Below are 17,011 nucleotides of genomic sequence, written 5' to 3'. Positions count from 1 at the left end.
GAATCATAAGGAAGATGGGGGATTGTCATTTTAGGGCATTAAGTTGCTATGTGGTCTTTCCCCAGGTCACCACCTGGAGTTTACTACATCACAATGAAAGGCTAAGACGGAGGGGCTAAGGAAGGTTACTCACATCGCTGACTTCATCCTTCACTTTGCGGACATGCAGCAGCATGGGTGTGTCATGGATGGTGGTGTAGCCTCTTGGTCTGGCTTTGTTGTATTCCAGTTTATAAAGTATCTGAAGCAGATCAAAAAAGCAGGAAGGTGTAACATCATGTCTCTCCATTTGCAATTTAAAATACACATGGCAAGTAAGTAGGAAGGAAAGGCAATTCTATAAACCCAATAGGTATTTACAAGCCGTCTGCTGAGGCCCCTGCTTCTTCCTAGCTTGCTTGCTGATTTGAATGACAAGTCTTCAGTATGAAAGAAGAGCCCTGTGTGCAGGGGGTATGCATCCCCCTTGCCTCCCGCCCCCTGACAGCCATTTCTCAGACACCTGACAGTCTACAGTGGGCCCCGCCCGGGCAGATGCTCTGAGCCCAGGGATGCTCTGGAGATGCAAGCCTTTGCTCTGTACCTACATCACTGATTTGCTTGTTGACTTTTGTGGTGCGCAGGTGCTCTGGGGTGTCCACAACCGAGGTGAATTTGTCCTTTGACTTCTCATACTTTTTCCTGTATTTGATCTAAATCGTGGAAGAAAGGACAAGTTAAGCTCAAGAACAGAGGCCCTAAAGAAATCTCATGCAACACCAGAGTGTGTTGGCATCATGGTGGCTTCTGCCTTAAATCCTAACTGGAGATGTTTAACACAGTTTATATTTCATTGCAGTAGTATAGTAGCATGGACAGATATTTTTCAATATATTTCATATACATGGAAGCAAAGGGGCTCTCAGAGGTTAGGAGCCTGAGCCAAGGGCACGTATGCAGTAAATATCAGAGGAAGACTAGATTCTTCTCTGGACTGACAATGTTACTCTAACATTTCATATTACATTGGTAATTTTTCCATGCCCAAGTAAAATAGATGTCCAATAAAATGAATATATATGACTTTTAAAGTATTTTAGATTTTTTGTCTATCATCTCTCTGTCTGTCTGTCTATCTATCATCTATCTATTAATATACCTATCTATTCATCCATTCATCTACCCACTCACATCCTCACCCACCCACACATCCATCCATCCATCCATCCATCCATCCATCCATCCATCCATCTATCTATCTATCTATCTATCTATCTATCTATCTATCTATCTATCTATAATCTATCTACCTATCATTTATTCTTCTTTCATACAATACATCCCAACTGTACCCTCCCCTTCCCTCCCTCCTTCCCTCCCCTCCCTCCCCTCCTCCCACCTTCCCTCTTCCCCAGATCCAAACTATATCTTTTTTGTAATTCCCAAGTCTCATTTTTTTGTGGTTTTGTTTCTTTTTTTTTTCATGCACATAAGCTGTTTTAAGCAGGACAGATACAGAGACCAACAAATTTTCATGCACAGTGTTTTGATGATCCTATCAAGGCAAAAGATGTTTATGTAAGAAGGTATGCCTTTATATATATATTGATTTGACAACAAACTAAAAATCACAAAGCTTTCTGCTAATACAAAAGACTGGCTAAAGCCTTTCTGGCATTTCATTAATGCTCTTGCAGGTAATGAAGTTACCATATTCTCTTCCAGTCTCTGATGGAAAGGTGTCAGTGTGTGCTCAATGGACCTTGTGGGGTGATAATATTACCAATATGAATATGGCCAATGTCTGGAGGCTACGTGGCTAGCCCCAGCTCTCTGAAACAGTTGCAGTGAGAACTGAGCAATGGGGCAATTAGAAGAAAACATTAAATATTCAGACCTTTAAAAGCCACGAATCTCCTAAAGAGCCTTAATTTCTAAGGAATCTGCCTCTCAAAGCAAACACTAAAAAACACGAGTAAATGTTATATCAGGTTGAAAGAAAAATGCATGGAGACTCTGCTGATCTTTGCAGATTTCTGAGCATTAGATGTACAGACAGTGGCTGTCCGGTACCCCAGGTCACAGTTAGATTTTACTTCTAAGGAGTGAATATTCATATGCTGTATCATGAGAAAGCAGCAGGGGCAGAAGTCAGGAGAGGAGACCAATGAGAGCATAAAAGGAAATGCACAGACGGTCTAAGCCTGCTTCTTCACACCCCTTGAACATTACCTGGCTCCACATGTGTGTATTGTAGAGAGCAGTCAACATATCTGGACGCAGGATTTCATTACAGCCTTGTTTCAGAAGCATCTTGGCACTAGATTTATATTTTCTCTGTCCATGCAAAGAGCAGTGAAGCACAAAAGAGACTCATGAAGACAGAAAGAACATGGCTCTATATCCCAGTCACTGCTTAGTGAAGAGATGTAGGCTTAACATACTCTGTGTACTCACAGGGCTGTGTGGTGAAGTCCCCATGTGGGATCAAGGAGAGTGGCTGAAATATTTATGCTTTGACCACCCCCAATCCTTGCAAACCGGTAGGACAGAGGTATCAATATGTATGTTACCACCCAGACTGCCTTACGAAGATGATATCAACAGAACAGAAAAATAAGAGTAGGGATTTCTTCTGTCTTTTTTCTCCCATAACTTTAAAATTTTGTTTTTTTAACAACTCAATTTGCAGTTTACAGTTGCTGTTAACAAACCAGTTCTACAGAAGAATAAAACAGAGAGAGCCCAGGCTTCTGTTTTCATCTTCACCACAGCACAAGTGAGGACACAGAGAATTGACTGGCACACTCAAATAGCTCATAGGCTCTTTGGGTGGCTAGACAGATACTTGGAAACAGAACATCCCAATATCATAGGCAGAACCTATGACATCCTTGCAGCAGACGGGACGACACCTTGGGAGAAATCGCAGCACAGTCCTGTCTGGGCCAAGCCACTGGCCTCATCACAGTACCTGGCTGATCTGGTCGCCTGCGGTCTTAGCCAGCAGATGTCTAGGTTCATCGACTACCAGGTGGTATTTATCTTTCCGCTGCTCATAATCAGCTCTGTATTTTTTCTGCTCAAACATCATATTAAATTACAGCAAGAATGTGACTTCGTGGGTACATGGTTATGTCTCAATCTAAACACTCCGGAGCGTTTGAAACCTATCAGTCCCCAGGACAACGCTTAGATGATCATACAGAGAGTTGGAATTACAAGTTAAGGCAGATTTTCCAGAGAGAGGCTGGAGCCTGGGAGAGAGCAACCTCTGGAGCAGACCAATGGACCTTAGGCCCACATGTTTCCATCTTTGCATAAGACATGTTAGTAATGTCAGGCTGTATGGAATCTTACACTGTATTTAAAATGAGATGCCAATAATCTACAAGTTTAATAACAAGGCACCAAGAATCTAAGAGTATAATTAATGCTATACAAAAGTGTAACTAACTATAATATCCAAAAGTATAACTACATTTACTCAAGGAAAGTTGTACTAATTTCCTTGATGATTTAAAAGACACTTGGAAATTATTCATGAAATAGGAAAAATAAAATATATCAAGATTGTTGGCCCTAGGAAGCTGCTGATGGTATTGTTCTTAGAGTTTTCCTGCCTGGAAATGTGTTGAAATGAAATAATTAGACAGAAATGAATTGAAACCGGCAAAGGCCATACATGGAAATGCACGGCTAGCTACAGTCTCATTGCTAGCTCGCCTTTACTAATTATCTAACGTGTTTGGACTTATGCAAGTCCACGGATATCTGAAAGCAGAAAAGAATAAGTTTAGTTATGAAAACATCTAAACATTATAAAAACTCCCCAATCAGGACTTGATTATCAACTTGCTCAAATTATATTCAAATTACATCACTGTAAAAACAGGTATAAGAAAGAAGGGGTAGAATATAAGGGGAGCTATAAATAGATACTACTATGCATCTAATTCCATGGGAGTAATAGTCATATATTTGAATGCATGAGTCACACAACTATTCCCATTGAGTGAGTCAGGGTTCTGACCACTTCCATTTTGGTGCCTTTGTAGGACTACTGAATCAGCCTTGACCATCTAGGTCTCCCAGGTCTACAACGGGTTAAAGGGATTTAGCTGATAGTCCACAGAATCCTTCCTCCTCTCTCTGGCACCATAAAACTGTTACAGAGGTGAAGATGAATGTGGGCCTACTCAAGATTTTGGCAGAGCCTACCAGTTAATGACACTGTATAGTCTTTCCAAGTTCTTATATGGAATGGGCACTTAGGACAGATTTCCTGTTCATGCTATATAGTAGGTTTTAATGAAATAGCCTTGCAGATTTATTAAGAGAACTGAATAGGCTTAATCAAATTAGTTGTACGTACCTCATTCATCAACTGAGTTGCATACTTGAAATGCCTGTTAATTGGACAGTCAGCAACATACTTGAAGTTTGACTTTGTTCTTTCAAATACTTCTTTATACTTATACTGGGGGAAAGAATATAATTATTTGATTGCATATCTAATCTTAAGGTTGAGCAACACTCTTTATTTTACAATTGTAATAATGCATCCATAGAACTAACAAGTCTTCATTGAGTTTTTTTTTTCTTTATCTCCTGGGGCAGTGCAAATCAGAAGGGCTGACATCTTGAAAATTGTACCAAATACATAGTATAAACCACCTACTAGATGGTCACTAAATACAAATTCCATGCTGATGGAAGACCCAAAGTTTTTTCTTCTCTGTTTTGGCACAGTGCGGTGATTCTACTTTAAAGTGTTTTGAAGGGCCACAGGAAAGCAGGTTTTAGTATATTAAACTGTAGTTTTCTCACAACTAATCAAATAATTAAAGTTTTACAGAGGAGGGTGGATAATGACCTAGTTACCCCGAAACCTGTTTTTAAACAGTTCTACAAATTAAGAATGTTTTTTAAAATATAACTTTAAATGATTCTAACAAATAAAATGGATGCTATAATAAAGCCACCAAGTCTACTGCAAAATATCTTCTGTCTGGCACTCATCAAAAGTTGGATTTTTTTTTTTAATTTTAGATTAAAGGCAAATTCAACTGCTTTGTTTTTTTAAATAGAAAAATGAGGTCCCAAAACCATAATTCACCTCATATACCACATTGCTTTTAGATTAAAATAACCATACTTGATATTTGTTGCTGTACTAATGCTTTAGTCAGGCGAATCATCCCTATACATTCATGAGAGGGAATTCTGGAATCATCATGAATAGTCATACTAGATAATTTTTCATCAAATACAAATAAACTCCTGTTAATGAGGTCAGCACTAAGGAAATTTCTAGCCAGGCATGACTATACATGCCTTTAATCCTAGCTCTTCAGGAGAAAAAGAGAACCAGAGCTTTGTGAGTTCAAGGCCAACTACTCTGTACACATAATGAGTTCTAGGCTAACCCAGGCTACATAGTAAGACCCAGCCAAAACCCCAACCAAACCAAACTTGAAACTCTCTAAAAAGCGAAAAGTTCAGCATGGGTTTAGTTGCAGGGTCTAGAAGTGAGGACAGAGACGGAGCTATAAAAGGCTTTCCGCAGCGCTCATCTCTGCGAGCTTGGCTTTATATTTAATGATGAAGCCTCTCTCCTGGAGAAGATAACAAGTATACCTTGCTGTAGAGAGTCTTGTTCTGTTCAGCTAGCGTCAAGTCAGGGGTATCATAGGCATAGCAACCAATGCCTTTAAGCCAGGTCAAATCTTCTTTATATTTTACCTAAGAGAAGGGGAATAGCAAGGCATTTTAGTAATTCATCTCTAATAGGTATAGGTTAGGAGCCATCCAAGTGAACAAATTGGAGACTGTGAGTCCCAAAGTTTGTCAAGTAATGAAGATTTAAAAGAGTCTGTTTTGTTTAAATAAATTTCTAGAATTACTGGTTTCTTATGATTTGTTTTAGAAATTTTCATTTTTATTATTAAATAAAATCAACTTTAACTGGTATACTTTTCTATAGAGAATATCAGTGGCTTGGCCGCTAATCTGTCACATAGACAGGTGAAACCTCTTTCTACATGGGCCTTGCTTTCTGTCATATTCTCTTCAAAGGAAGCAAGATGGGCATGGACTATGTTGCTTTGAGACATTGATGAAACCATAGGGGGACCCAAGATAGGCATAAACTATATTGCTCTGAGTCATCAAAAACATAGGGTGACAAATTTGAATATAATTTTCTCTCTCCTAAGCACAGGCTTAGTCACTTAGTAATTAAATTTTATGACTTGAAATAACCATACCCAAGATCTAAAAATCTATGGAAGCGGGGCCAGCTAGATGGCTCAGCAGGTACATGCCACAAAGAACCCTAATGGGTAGTGGGAGAACCAACTCCCACAAGGCATCCTTTGAACCCAGCACATTCACTGTTTCTCATGTCCCATGGCATATGAAACCTACTCCCTAGCCCTGCAAAAAACTAGGCAAGTGTTGCAGCAGTTTTTAATGCAGTGGCTGATATCACAGCTCACAGGGAAGCATGGATTTCTGTGTGAAAACTGACGGTGATACTCACATCGCTGACAGCATCGGTGACTGCCCGGTGATGGAAATGTTCAGGGCGATCAGGGATGGAACTCCAGATTCCCAGCTGGCTCATGTAGTTTTCCTTGTATTTCACCTGTTGTAAAAAGTCAACTCTAAGTTAATGTAAAGTGAATCTCCCTGTAGTTTTAGAAAAGTGACTTTTTTTTGGGGGGGGGGTTACAGAACCCATTTCAAGCAGTCACACCCAGGGACATACTTTACTGATGTCGTCTGTGACTTTGCGATGATATACAATGTCCAGGGCGTCCTTCACTGTGTGATATTTCCCTTTAGTCTTTTGAAATGTTTCTTTGTAGCGAAGCTGTTAAGAGAGAATACAACACTGCTTATGAAGATTACCGAGTTTAAATAACTCAGGTCAGTTCAGTTTTAACTCTCCTGACTTTCTCTCTCAGATTTTCCCCATGAATGAAATTAGAGAAATGCTTGAAAATCCATTCCCGATGTTGGAAGAGAAAAAGACACTAAAGAAAGCTTCATAATTTAAAAAAAAAAAAAAAACACGGACTGAAGAAGTAGTAATGGATGGAGCCATGCTTCATGGTTGTGCAAATATCTGAATGTTAGTGACGGGTGAAACCATGTTAGAATTCTCTGTATGTCTTTGCTGTTTTTCTTTAAATCGGAGTCTACTTAACTTTAAAAAAGAAGTATATGTAAATGTTTATTTCAGGGATGGGGTGGAAACAAACAGCGAAGAATACACAGCCTTGCTTTGTCTAAGACAAACTAATGTCTTGGCTCCCACCCTCTGCCGTTAAAATATTTTCCGCCAAGCAGTCTTGAAATTTCACTTTATTATGACTTTCATCTTTGTGACATGATGACTCTATTCTCTCATCTGCATAGGACAGATGCTTCTCTAGGCAGCCTGCTTTTAGTCCTGAGCAAGCAGATAGTGAAAGATGCCTTTTCTGAAGTACTTTGTTCTTTATGTGGGTGATGTTAGAAAATTACTTGTGGGGTCAGCCATGGTTGCTACAGTAAATCTAACATCCTTGTTGTGCTGGGGTGATTTTAAAGATTAAGGTTTCTTGGGACTGGTGCTGAGGACTGTTAAAGATTAAAGATATAAAAAATTGCCATGGGGGGAAGCTCTAGCACACAGTTGGACCCTGGGATCAACTTCAAGGTATGGCCACTTCACTGCAAAGAAAATTAAATTTGATACAAGTTAATATTGACAAGTTATTGGTCACAGTTGCTCCAACAGTGTACTCTCAGGATTTGAGAGGGACTGTTGTGAGTTTGAGGCCAACCTGGGCTACATAGTGAATGAGAGGCCACCTCAGCTACAAAGTCAAAGCTTAGTCAACAAAACAAAACGGGAAAAATTCAGCTGTAACCTTGAATGATAAAGACAGGGGATGTCACACAAGGACTGGAATGTACTGAAGGATAGATTTTTGAAGTAAATCTATAGTTTTCTCACCTTGCATTTTAAGTATTAACTAGAATTGTCTTTTTCCTAGTAATTACCTCATGTGGCCATGAAATCTAGAGCTATACTGTGTATACGTAGTGCTGGCTGGGGCTTTCAGCTAGGTGTAAGCCCAGTTGTCCAATCCACTAAGAGCTGTGGCAATAGGTATAGCAAATCTGCAGTTGAGTTTTGAGGCACAAAGCCAGGAGGCCCTCCCTCAAGCGGACTAATAATCCCTATCTTCAGAAACAGATAAACTCATTGGCAGCAGAAGGCAGACTTTTCCCTGATCAGGTGATGTGGACAAAGAACTCTTCCCTCTGATTCTAGCTACTGTGTTCCTGAGTCCTGGCACTCACACACTGTACAGGAGGAAATTAGAAAGAGAGCATTTCCCAAGCACTAACTAACAAGCTCTGTAGTGTAGTAGACACATTATTCACATTTTTTGGTACATGTAGTCTTAGTTCATTACCATGTTTCTCATCCTATTTCGCACGTGAGAAAAATTAGACAAATTATATAGAACATATATATTGAAGAGCATGCAACTTAATTGAATCTATGTGGTTTTTTTTTTCACCCAAGACCACGATTTTATGTCTAAATAAATTAGCTATCAAGTATCTCCGGGATGCCGCCCAAGACCTACAAGGAGGGGTCATGCTGTTGCCCAGGAGAGCATGAATAGCTTGCAGCATCTCAACACAATTCTTAGCTACTTAGCTGGAGTGATGCTGTGTTTGTATGTTCTTTCTTGATCCATTCTGTGGGCAATGACTTTGAGCTATAGATGTAACAGAACAGTGCTCTCTATCATAGCAGGAGAAGGAAGGAAGGGACACTCACATCACTGGCGTTCCAGTAAGCTCTCTTGGCTCTGATGAGGATTGGTGTGTCTGCAACTGGTGTATACTTGTCCTTCATCTTTTCATATTGAATCTTGTACTTTTTCTAAGGGGTAGAAAGAAAAGAGAAAGACAAACAAGCTTAAATTTCATTATAATTATTGTGGCATGTTTGTGTGTGTGTGTATATACATACATGTGGCATATGCATGGAGACTGAGGATAACTATGTGGGTTGGGTCTCCTTCCAATTTTATGTGGGTTCTGTGGACTGAACTCCAGGTTATCAGGCTTATCCTGCAAGTGGTTTATATGTAGATACCACATGGTACCAGCCCAAGTTTGTGTTTTAACCCTTTCCAATTTACACCCAAGTCACAAGTCTAAGGGAAAGGTACAATGCCTCTCATTCTTAGAGCACAGCTTCTGTGTGTGGGTGATGATGAGTACACGCTGTAGTGGTAAAAGTTTCACTGAGACAGCAGGAAAAGGCTTGGAAGTATTTCTTAGCTAATGGATGTGTTGGTATGGGATCCTCAACTTACCTCGCTGACCATGTCCTTCACGTCTTTAGCGTGTTGCAAAGCTGTGGTCTGATTTCCAGCGTGGTGATGAGGTCTCTCTTTAGTAGCAAGTTCAACATAGAGATACTGGGTAATAAGAGAGTAGGGGAGGAGTTAGCGATGAAGTTTCAGTCTGTCCTCTTCATTTTGAGTCTTTATCTATGTGTATGCATGTTTGGCTGCCTAAGTTTGTTGTTGGTATATGCGTTTGTGAATCTGTTTCTCTGGGCATGACATTTGAAAACACATATCCACGAAACAGCTGTCTAAAAATCCTTCTGCTGGACTTGATCCAGTGTAAAGCCATGTGATAAAAAATGCCAACGAAGACTGAACAGATCCTGAAAGATCCTTCAGCATCCTACCCCCCCCCAACTTTGCCTGCATATGTGACATAGAGTTTCCTTTGTCTGTGGATAACAGACACATTCTTGAAGTGGTCAAAGGACCATTTTTACTACTTAGCGCTCATGACAAACTCAGACAGCCCTTAGCAAAGAAGACAAGGTGCCCTTTGTTTGTGAAAACGCAAGCACAGTTATGATAGCCCCAAAGAAAACTGCGATATTAGTGGACATAGGCTGCAGCAAGGACAACCAACTCTGTCAGCTACCAGCCCAGGAAGGTCAAGTAGACATTACCACCTCCTAGAAGACTAATCAGTTTTCATTAATCATAGGCACTACCTGACTCTGAAGCTTCTGTCCTCGCTTGGCTCTTAGAAGGTCAGGGGTATCAGGAACTGAAGTGAAGATGGACTTCTGCTTCTTGCCTGAGGCTCTGTACACCAGCTAGAGGCAAAACAAGAGACCGCTGTCACTTCCTCTTTGTTGGCATGGCTAGTGTGCTGGGGATGCCCTGACTGCTTGCTTGTGGGTAAGGCAGGTGACCTACTGCTACAACTGGTTAAGTTTCTTCCTTCTAAACTGATAGTTCATGAATATGTGCCTCCTGAACTTCCCCTCCCTCCCTGCCATTGCATCAACACAGCAGCCATTATCAAGCCACCCAATAGTCAATGACCCTGTTGCTATATCCTTGGTTCCACACTCAAGACAGAAAAACTTGAATTAATGTTAGTTTGCAGGCAGACAATTGTTTAAGGCAAAGACTTTTTAAGCTATAAAATCATGTCAAACCTCTTATTTACCCTAGTTAGAGAAGGGCAACTATTAATGCCTTTTTACATGAGGAGAAAAACAATTAAACAGAGCCAATGTGAGGCCAACTGATTTACATAGAGACAATGGAACATTCTGCAGTCAAGCACAGAAGGGACATCCTTTCCCTGTCATCAGTGAGTACTATCATCATAGACAGGAGCTGAGAATCCTGAGGAGCTCAGTCCATCTGGCCTCTCTGCCTCTTATGTAGTGGCATCCTTACCTCACTCAGATGTGTCTTCAGTTCCTGCACTTTTCTGTATTCTGGGGTGTCAAGCACCACTTTGTATTTGTCTCTCATCTTCCGGGCATTATCCGTGTACAGGTAGTTCGACTTAGAAGAAGAAAGCCAGAAACACAAGTTGATTAGTCATTTAAGGGACTGTATGTCATATCTATCAAATGGCTGTCATATGCAAACTGAAAAGGCTCTAAATGTGTCCTGGGAGGCTAAGGGTCTCAATCATTTCCATCCCATTTTCTCCCTCTTCAGGGGGACAAAAATAACATCAAACAAGAACAAAAACAACCATCACTTAGCTAAGCACATTACCTTTATAACAGGCACAGATCATCAGAAGTAGATTATGACCTACTCAAGTGGGTTGATGGCAAATTTCACCTTAAAAGTAGAAGTAGGCCTAAGATTCTTTCTGCTCTTTCCCTGACGGGAAGCCAGCAATGGGCTGCATGAGAGTTCTATGGGGGAAGCTGTGTACTGTGAAGGCATGTCCTCACCCAGAGCTTCCTTAGGTGCCGGGATCGGACCATGTCAGGAGTGTCGTACAGGAAGCAGCCAAGTCCCTTCAAGATCTGCAGATCCTCTTTGTATTTAATCTGCGGGGCAAACACAGACAGATGGTTATGAGCCAGGGTAAATACAAGACAAAAAAACACAGACAGCCACACTTCTTTACTGGTGTATAGTTTTGTTTTCTATGGTTTCAGTTTTCTATTGTCAACTGTTATGAAAAACTAGAAAATGGAAAATTCCAGAAAAAAGCAGTTTGTGCATTTTAAATATCTTTTATTTTAGTATATCATTATGATTATTTTACTGTATTATGAGTTTTAAGCTTACTATTGTGTGCCTTATTCACAATTTAAATTCTATCAAGAGTATGTAGTAGAGTCGTGGCTTGATACATCCATTGGTGGTCTATGGAAGGTTTCCTCTACAGATAAGGGGGGTGGGGGAGCTGAACTTTCCAGCTTGATTCAACATGTATACCTTATTCTCTTACTCTGCCTGCAACCAAATTGTAAGTTAAATCTCTAACCCTGAGTCAAGGGGAGAACAGTGATATTGTATTATCCTGTCTAGGGAAAAGATTGCAGATCCAATGGGTGGGTCCACCAGGAAAAGGAGACATCCAAGTAGCTTTTGTTTGTTTGTTTGTTTGTTTTTAATGGCAGTAGGAAGATGCTAAGAGGGAGTGCCAACAGGGTCCGGAGGAGAAAGAAACCTAATATGACCAGGGACACAGGACACTAGAACAGTAGGAGTTGGTGAAGATCTTATGTTGACGTAGAATGGCAGTGACTAAACAAGAGGACATGGTGGCCATTCCTGTCCCTCCACTGGTTTTCTCATGACTTTTCCTGTGGCCAGAAAACTGTGGGAATTCCCTCAACAATTTCACCTCCACATTGTACATTTAGTTATGAAATGTGCAGTGGAAAAGGCTTTTTTAAAGCCCACAGCGAGTATCTTAAATGCTGAAAGCAATGCTATTTCTCAGTTGGACTTCTTTAGAAAGAGCCTACAAGATGCTTACATCACTCGTGATGTCTCCCACGTAGCGACAGTGCAACACTTGGGGTGTATACGGCAGCGAGATCATGTGGCCCTGCATCTTGAAGAAGTCTGATTTGTAGATCAACTAAAGTGGGGAGGAAAAGAACAGAATCACGTTAGAGAGCAAATAGTGAGCATTTCTCCCTGGACAGATGGCCTGTCTGCTTCCCATACTCTTACCTCACTGACAGCTTCTTGTGTCTTCTTGACTTGGCGGATTTCAGGTGTGTCTGGGGTTGTATGTATCTTGTCTTTTAGTTTGTGATACAGTTCTCGATATAGTCTCTGCAGTGAAGGAGAAACCATGCTAAGTGTTTAGGGCAGGATCATGAGGGAATCTACTGAGTAACAAACAAGTTCTTTACACAAAGGACCAAGAGAGGAAACTCCGGGACTACAAAATGATTTAAGATTAGAATGAGAGAAGATGTTTCTGTCATCTAGGTGAAGAATTCTGAGGGTAAAGTAGTCTATGTTCCATGAGATGGTAGTTTAGTAGGGCAGATATACAATAGAGCTGATGAAAGTCGGGGTGGTGAGCCAGACACAAATACAACCAAATGAAAGATTAACACAAATACCAAAGTGCAGTATTTCTTTACAAAAATAAAACGCCCAGCATAGTCTATGGAACCAAGTCTTTATGATGATTTAACAAATAGGAAACAAAAACAAAACAAACAAAGAAAGAAAAACACTGAGAGGGACACCAGAACCATAATAGGGTCCTCATCTTGTTGTCCAATCTGCAAGCTTACAGATGAAATATAAGAATTCTTAATGTTTCCCAAACAAAGCCATCATTTTGAAATTCAGTGTTTTCCCCAGAGAACAAATGTTCACGGTACCTCACTAGTGACATTGTTGACTCTCCGGACATGGACAAACGGGACATCCTTGGGTCCAAGTGTGTACCCATTTGCCTTGATGTGTTCATAGGCTTCTTTGTATTTGAACTGAGAAAGCAAAGCCAGATGGAGATCAGTAATGGATACACAAACAACCGTACTCTATCTCTCATTTAGAAAAGAGACTGTGCCTTGATTTGAAACTTAGTCTCTAAACATTAGCTGTAAGAACTTGTCATTGACATAAATTAAATGTTATTTCTATATTATTGGTGTGTGTGTGTGTGAGTGTGTGTGTGTGTGAGTGAGAGTGTGTGTGTGTGTGAGTGTGTGTGTGTGAGAGAGTGTACGTGTGTGTGTGAGTGTGTGTATGTGAGAGTGTGCGTGTGCAAGTGTGTGTGTGTGTGTGTGTGTGTGTGTATGACATGTACCTGTGGGTGGAGCACATGTGTATGGCATGCATATGGAGGTCAGAGGGCCAATTTCTGGAATATGTTTCCTTTTTCCATGGGCTCTGAGAGTCAGATCTGGTGCCAGCTCACGTGACATATGCTTTTGGCCTCTGAGCTGTCTCACTGGCCCCACTGTCATGATTTTAATATGGTCTTAAGCCTTGTAAGTTATTAGCTGAATGATAAAGACGTGTCTGGAAAGGTTAAAAAAGTCCCCTTACCAGGTGAAATCTTTTTATAGGAGATGATACAAAAACACAAGAAAAAAAAAACCCTATCACTTTAATCTCAAAGTGGCTTGAAAATTAGGAAACATAAAAAGGACCAAGGTGATATTTTTTAAATATTGAATGATGACTTATCGAGTGATTTCTAAAAATAACAGGTTTGATTCTTAAATCTGTTAATGTCTACTTTGGCAGTAGTGCATTATTGGGCCATGCTGGCACTGTCTGGTCAGCAGGATCAATACCCAGGACTCTGAAGATGAGCATCAACGAGAGAGAGAGAGAGCTTAGCCTCGCTCTCCACACAATGGCTGGCTCATGGTATGGCCTGTAGACGACTACCACACTTCTCTAAGCCTTGCTCCTGGAGTACTTGTCTCAGGTCCTATGCTGATTCTGACAAAACCCAGGAAAAGGAAGTGCCAGAGGCAACCTATGGCAACTTACCTAGACACCCCTTGACTGCCCATGAACTGAGCACAGAGGTAAAAGGCAAGGTAAGTGTCAGGCTCAGCAGCGTGGCAAGAACTCTTCTCAAAGGGGCACACGGTGATGTCTCCTAAGCTTACGCCCTCAGCACACAGTGTGTATGTGAAGTTGCATTTCCAGCAAACTATGTGGAGAATGCCCGTGATACTTCTATGTGGAGAATGCCCGTGATACTTCTATGTGGAGAATGCCCGTGATACTTCTATGTGGAGAATGCCCGTGATAGATACTTCTAGTCTAAGCCCAGCTGAACCAGAGGCATCTTGATAGCACTGAGTGCTGAACCAAGGTGCCTGTGATATCCTGTTCTGACTCACTATCCTAGTCAGGCACACCCAAGCTGTATAAGCAGCCAATGCCATCACATCCCCAGGAAACATGACATCTGCCTTTGTCCTTTCCACCATCACGTTGAGCTGTCTGGGTATAACTTGAGCATGAGAAGAGATTATTAACTAATATTAGCTTCTTCACATTTAAATTTCAGACCCTGACACAATGAAGGTTACTCACATAGCTGCTCATGTAGCGGGTATCCTTGGTGTGATTGAAATGAGGGGTATCAACAGGGAGCCTGTACCCAGTGGGCAGGAAGCGCAGGCCTTTCTTGTACAAATTCTGCCAGGATGAAAAAGAGCAAGTAAAATGTCTTTTAGCATCAAAGCACATGGAGTTAAACACATCACATTAGATTTTTGGTCAGAAAGTTGATCTATTTATGTTCTCTGAGTTGATTTCAAGAAGTTCAGTTGTAAGAATTATGGATTCAGTCAGGTTCCTCTTGTCTTACTCTTTTGGGGAAAAAGACTTTTAGGGGTTGGTACTAGCACCTCTGTAGGATCTTTATACGGCCTCCTAGGAGACAGGCCTAGAGGCATACCCATGAGGTATTACATTAGGTTAGCCCCCGAACATATCCAGGAGGGATATTCCTGACTGAGTTTACAGAAGTGCACACCCTAATGGAGAGCAACCCCATACCCTGTGTTTGGCTCCTAGGTTGTATAGAAGAGAAGATGCCAGGTAAGTACAAAGACTCATCTCCCTCTGCTTCCTGACTGTGAACAGAATATAACCAGCTGCTTCAAGTTCCTGCCATTGTGACTTCCCTGCTATGGACCCCTGAACAGTGAACCAGGATGGTCTTTTCTCCTTATGTTTGTCAGTACCTTTATGAATTTTTCCAACAGGAAAAATTAAGACAAGGCTGAAAGAGGGAAATGGCTTATAGATAGGAGGGTGTTTGTGCTATCAAATATGTACCTGACTGGCTTCATGGCATGTAGCAAGAATTTGGCCATGCAGACAAGATAGGCAGCCAAGTACTATCTCTGCCATATCTGCTCGCAGCCAAGTACCATCTCTGCCATATCTGCTCGGGAGATACTCAAGCCATTGATGGTCCCTGCGATGGTTATTATTATGAGGCACATCTGATAATTGTCCTCCTGTATTCCCCAGACATAGTGACATCACAGAATGAGGTCAAGATGGATATGTTGGTGGAGGAGTGTAGGGCAAAGGTCTGTTCATGGTCTTACATATTCTGGCTCTCAGGAGAGCTATAAGCATAAGAATAGTGTTTAAAGTGGGGAAAGAAACCAAATGACATATTATATTCTAAATACAAACTAGCAGTAGAGCAGCTTCCTGGGGTTGCACAGTAAAGTGGGGTGAGAGGGAGAGCCCCCATTCTTCATCTTCCAAACTCAAATGGCAGTTTCTACCTTTATCTCTTACTGTTAGTGGCCTTTTATAGCAAATGCCTTAACTCTTCCTTTGTGATTTTAAGGTTTTTAAGAGTAGTGATGGTATATCAGCTCTCATCTTCCTGACTTGCAAATATTGCTCATCTGCATGCCCATTTATCATTTGTTTGGCTTCGTCTTAGGAGGATCCCATTAGCTGAGAAGGAAGGCAAGACATTACTGGTTCCTGTTTCCAACCCACTGAGTGGAACAGTGAAATATTTGTTTTTGATGGGTTTTTTGTTTTGTTTTTGTTTGTTTTCCCAAACTCATGAAATAGAACAGCATTTATATATCTTACAAGACCGGTCAGTGAGGATGCATAAGCCAACCTGCCTCTATGGACCCCGAGGCCTGGCTTTCTGCTGATATTTCCCTTTCCCAACACCCACCTCACTCTGAAGCTTGTATGCGTGGAGGGCCCGGTCCAGATCCACTGTTTTTGTAGTTGGGGCCACTTTGCCTCTGACGCTGTGCACGTAGTCATAGTGGTAGACAGCCTGGGTGCAGAGAGGGGTAAGGTAAGCTCATTCAGACTGCAGCTGCATTGTTAGAGTGAACCAAGTGGGAATCATATTTAGGACTATGAATACGGGGCAGCCTGCTTCCCCTTGCTCAGTGTTTAAATACGACCTCCCCCACTGCCATTGCTTCTTTAACCCTAGCCGGTGGGCACTATTTTGGAAGTGGGGACCTAGCTGGGGGAAATTGGTCAGTGGGGGCAGATTCTTGACCTAGGCCTGCTTCCTCACCCCTTTCTCTCCTTCCTGTCTACCACGAGGCAGAGAACTAGCCTTCGCCACAGGTGGGTACCTCCACAGTATCCACACCAAACACACAGGGTCAAGAAACCACTGACCGAACTCTCTAAAACTGAAAGTCACTAAGTAGTTCATC

General features: G+C 41.4%; 1 protein-coding gene across 1 annotated transcript in view; it reads right to left on the bottom strand.

Moving 5' to 3' along the window:
- Positions 1-17,011, bottom strand: part of Neb (nebulin) — a 200,314-nt gene that overhangs the window by 41,872 nt on the left and 141,431 nt on the right. Inside the window, exons 112-128 of the mRNA XM_085834915.1 lie at positions 16,507-16,614; positions 14,880-14,984; positions 13,199-13,306; positions 12,531-12,635; positions 12,331-12,435; positions 11,291-11,389; positions 10,776-10,886; positions 10,076-10,180; positions 9,372-9,476; positions 8,828-8,932; positions 6,752-6,856; positions 6,524-6,628; positions 5,620-5,724; positions 4,355-4,459; positions 2,954-3,058; positions 588-692; positions 134-241 (exon numbers count right to left, since the gene is read on the bottom strand). Of these exons, the coding sequence (XP_085691041.1) occupies positions 134-241; positions 588-692; positions 2,954-3,058; positions 4,355-4,459; positions 5,620-5,724; positions 6,524-6,628; positions 6,752-6,856; positions 8,828-8,932; positions 9,372-9,476; positions 10,076-10,180; positions 10,776-10,886; positions 11,291-11,389; positions 12,331-12,435; positions 12,531-12,635; positions 13,199-13,306; positions 14,880-14,984; positions 16,507-16,614 (1,794 nt within the window). The remainder of the gene's footprint in view (positions 1-133; positions 242-587; positions 693-2,953; positions 3,059-4,354; positions 4,460-5,619; positions 5,725-6,523; positions 6,629-6,751; positions 6,857-8,827; positions 8,933-9,371; positions 9,477-10,075; positions 10,181-10,775; positions 10,887-11,290; positions 11,390-12,330; positions 12,436-12,530; positions 12,636-13,198; positions 13,307-14,879; positions 14,985-16,506; positions 16,615-17,011) is intronic.

The sequence above is a fragment of the Mus caroli genome, unplaced genomic scaffold (genome assembly GCF_978045245.1).
Source record: "Mus caroli unplaced genomic scaffold, Mus_caroli_1 scaffold_2, whole genome shotgun sequence".
NCBI classification, from domain to species: domain Eukaryota; kingdom Metazoa; phylum Chordata; class Mammalia; order Rodentia; family Muridae; genus Mus; species Mus caroli.
Note: the sequence above shows the minus strand (reverse complement) of the source record. Positions and strands in the feature narration are given on the sequence as shown.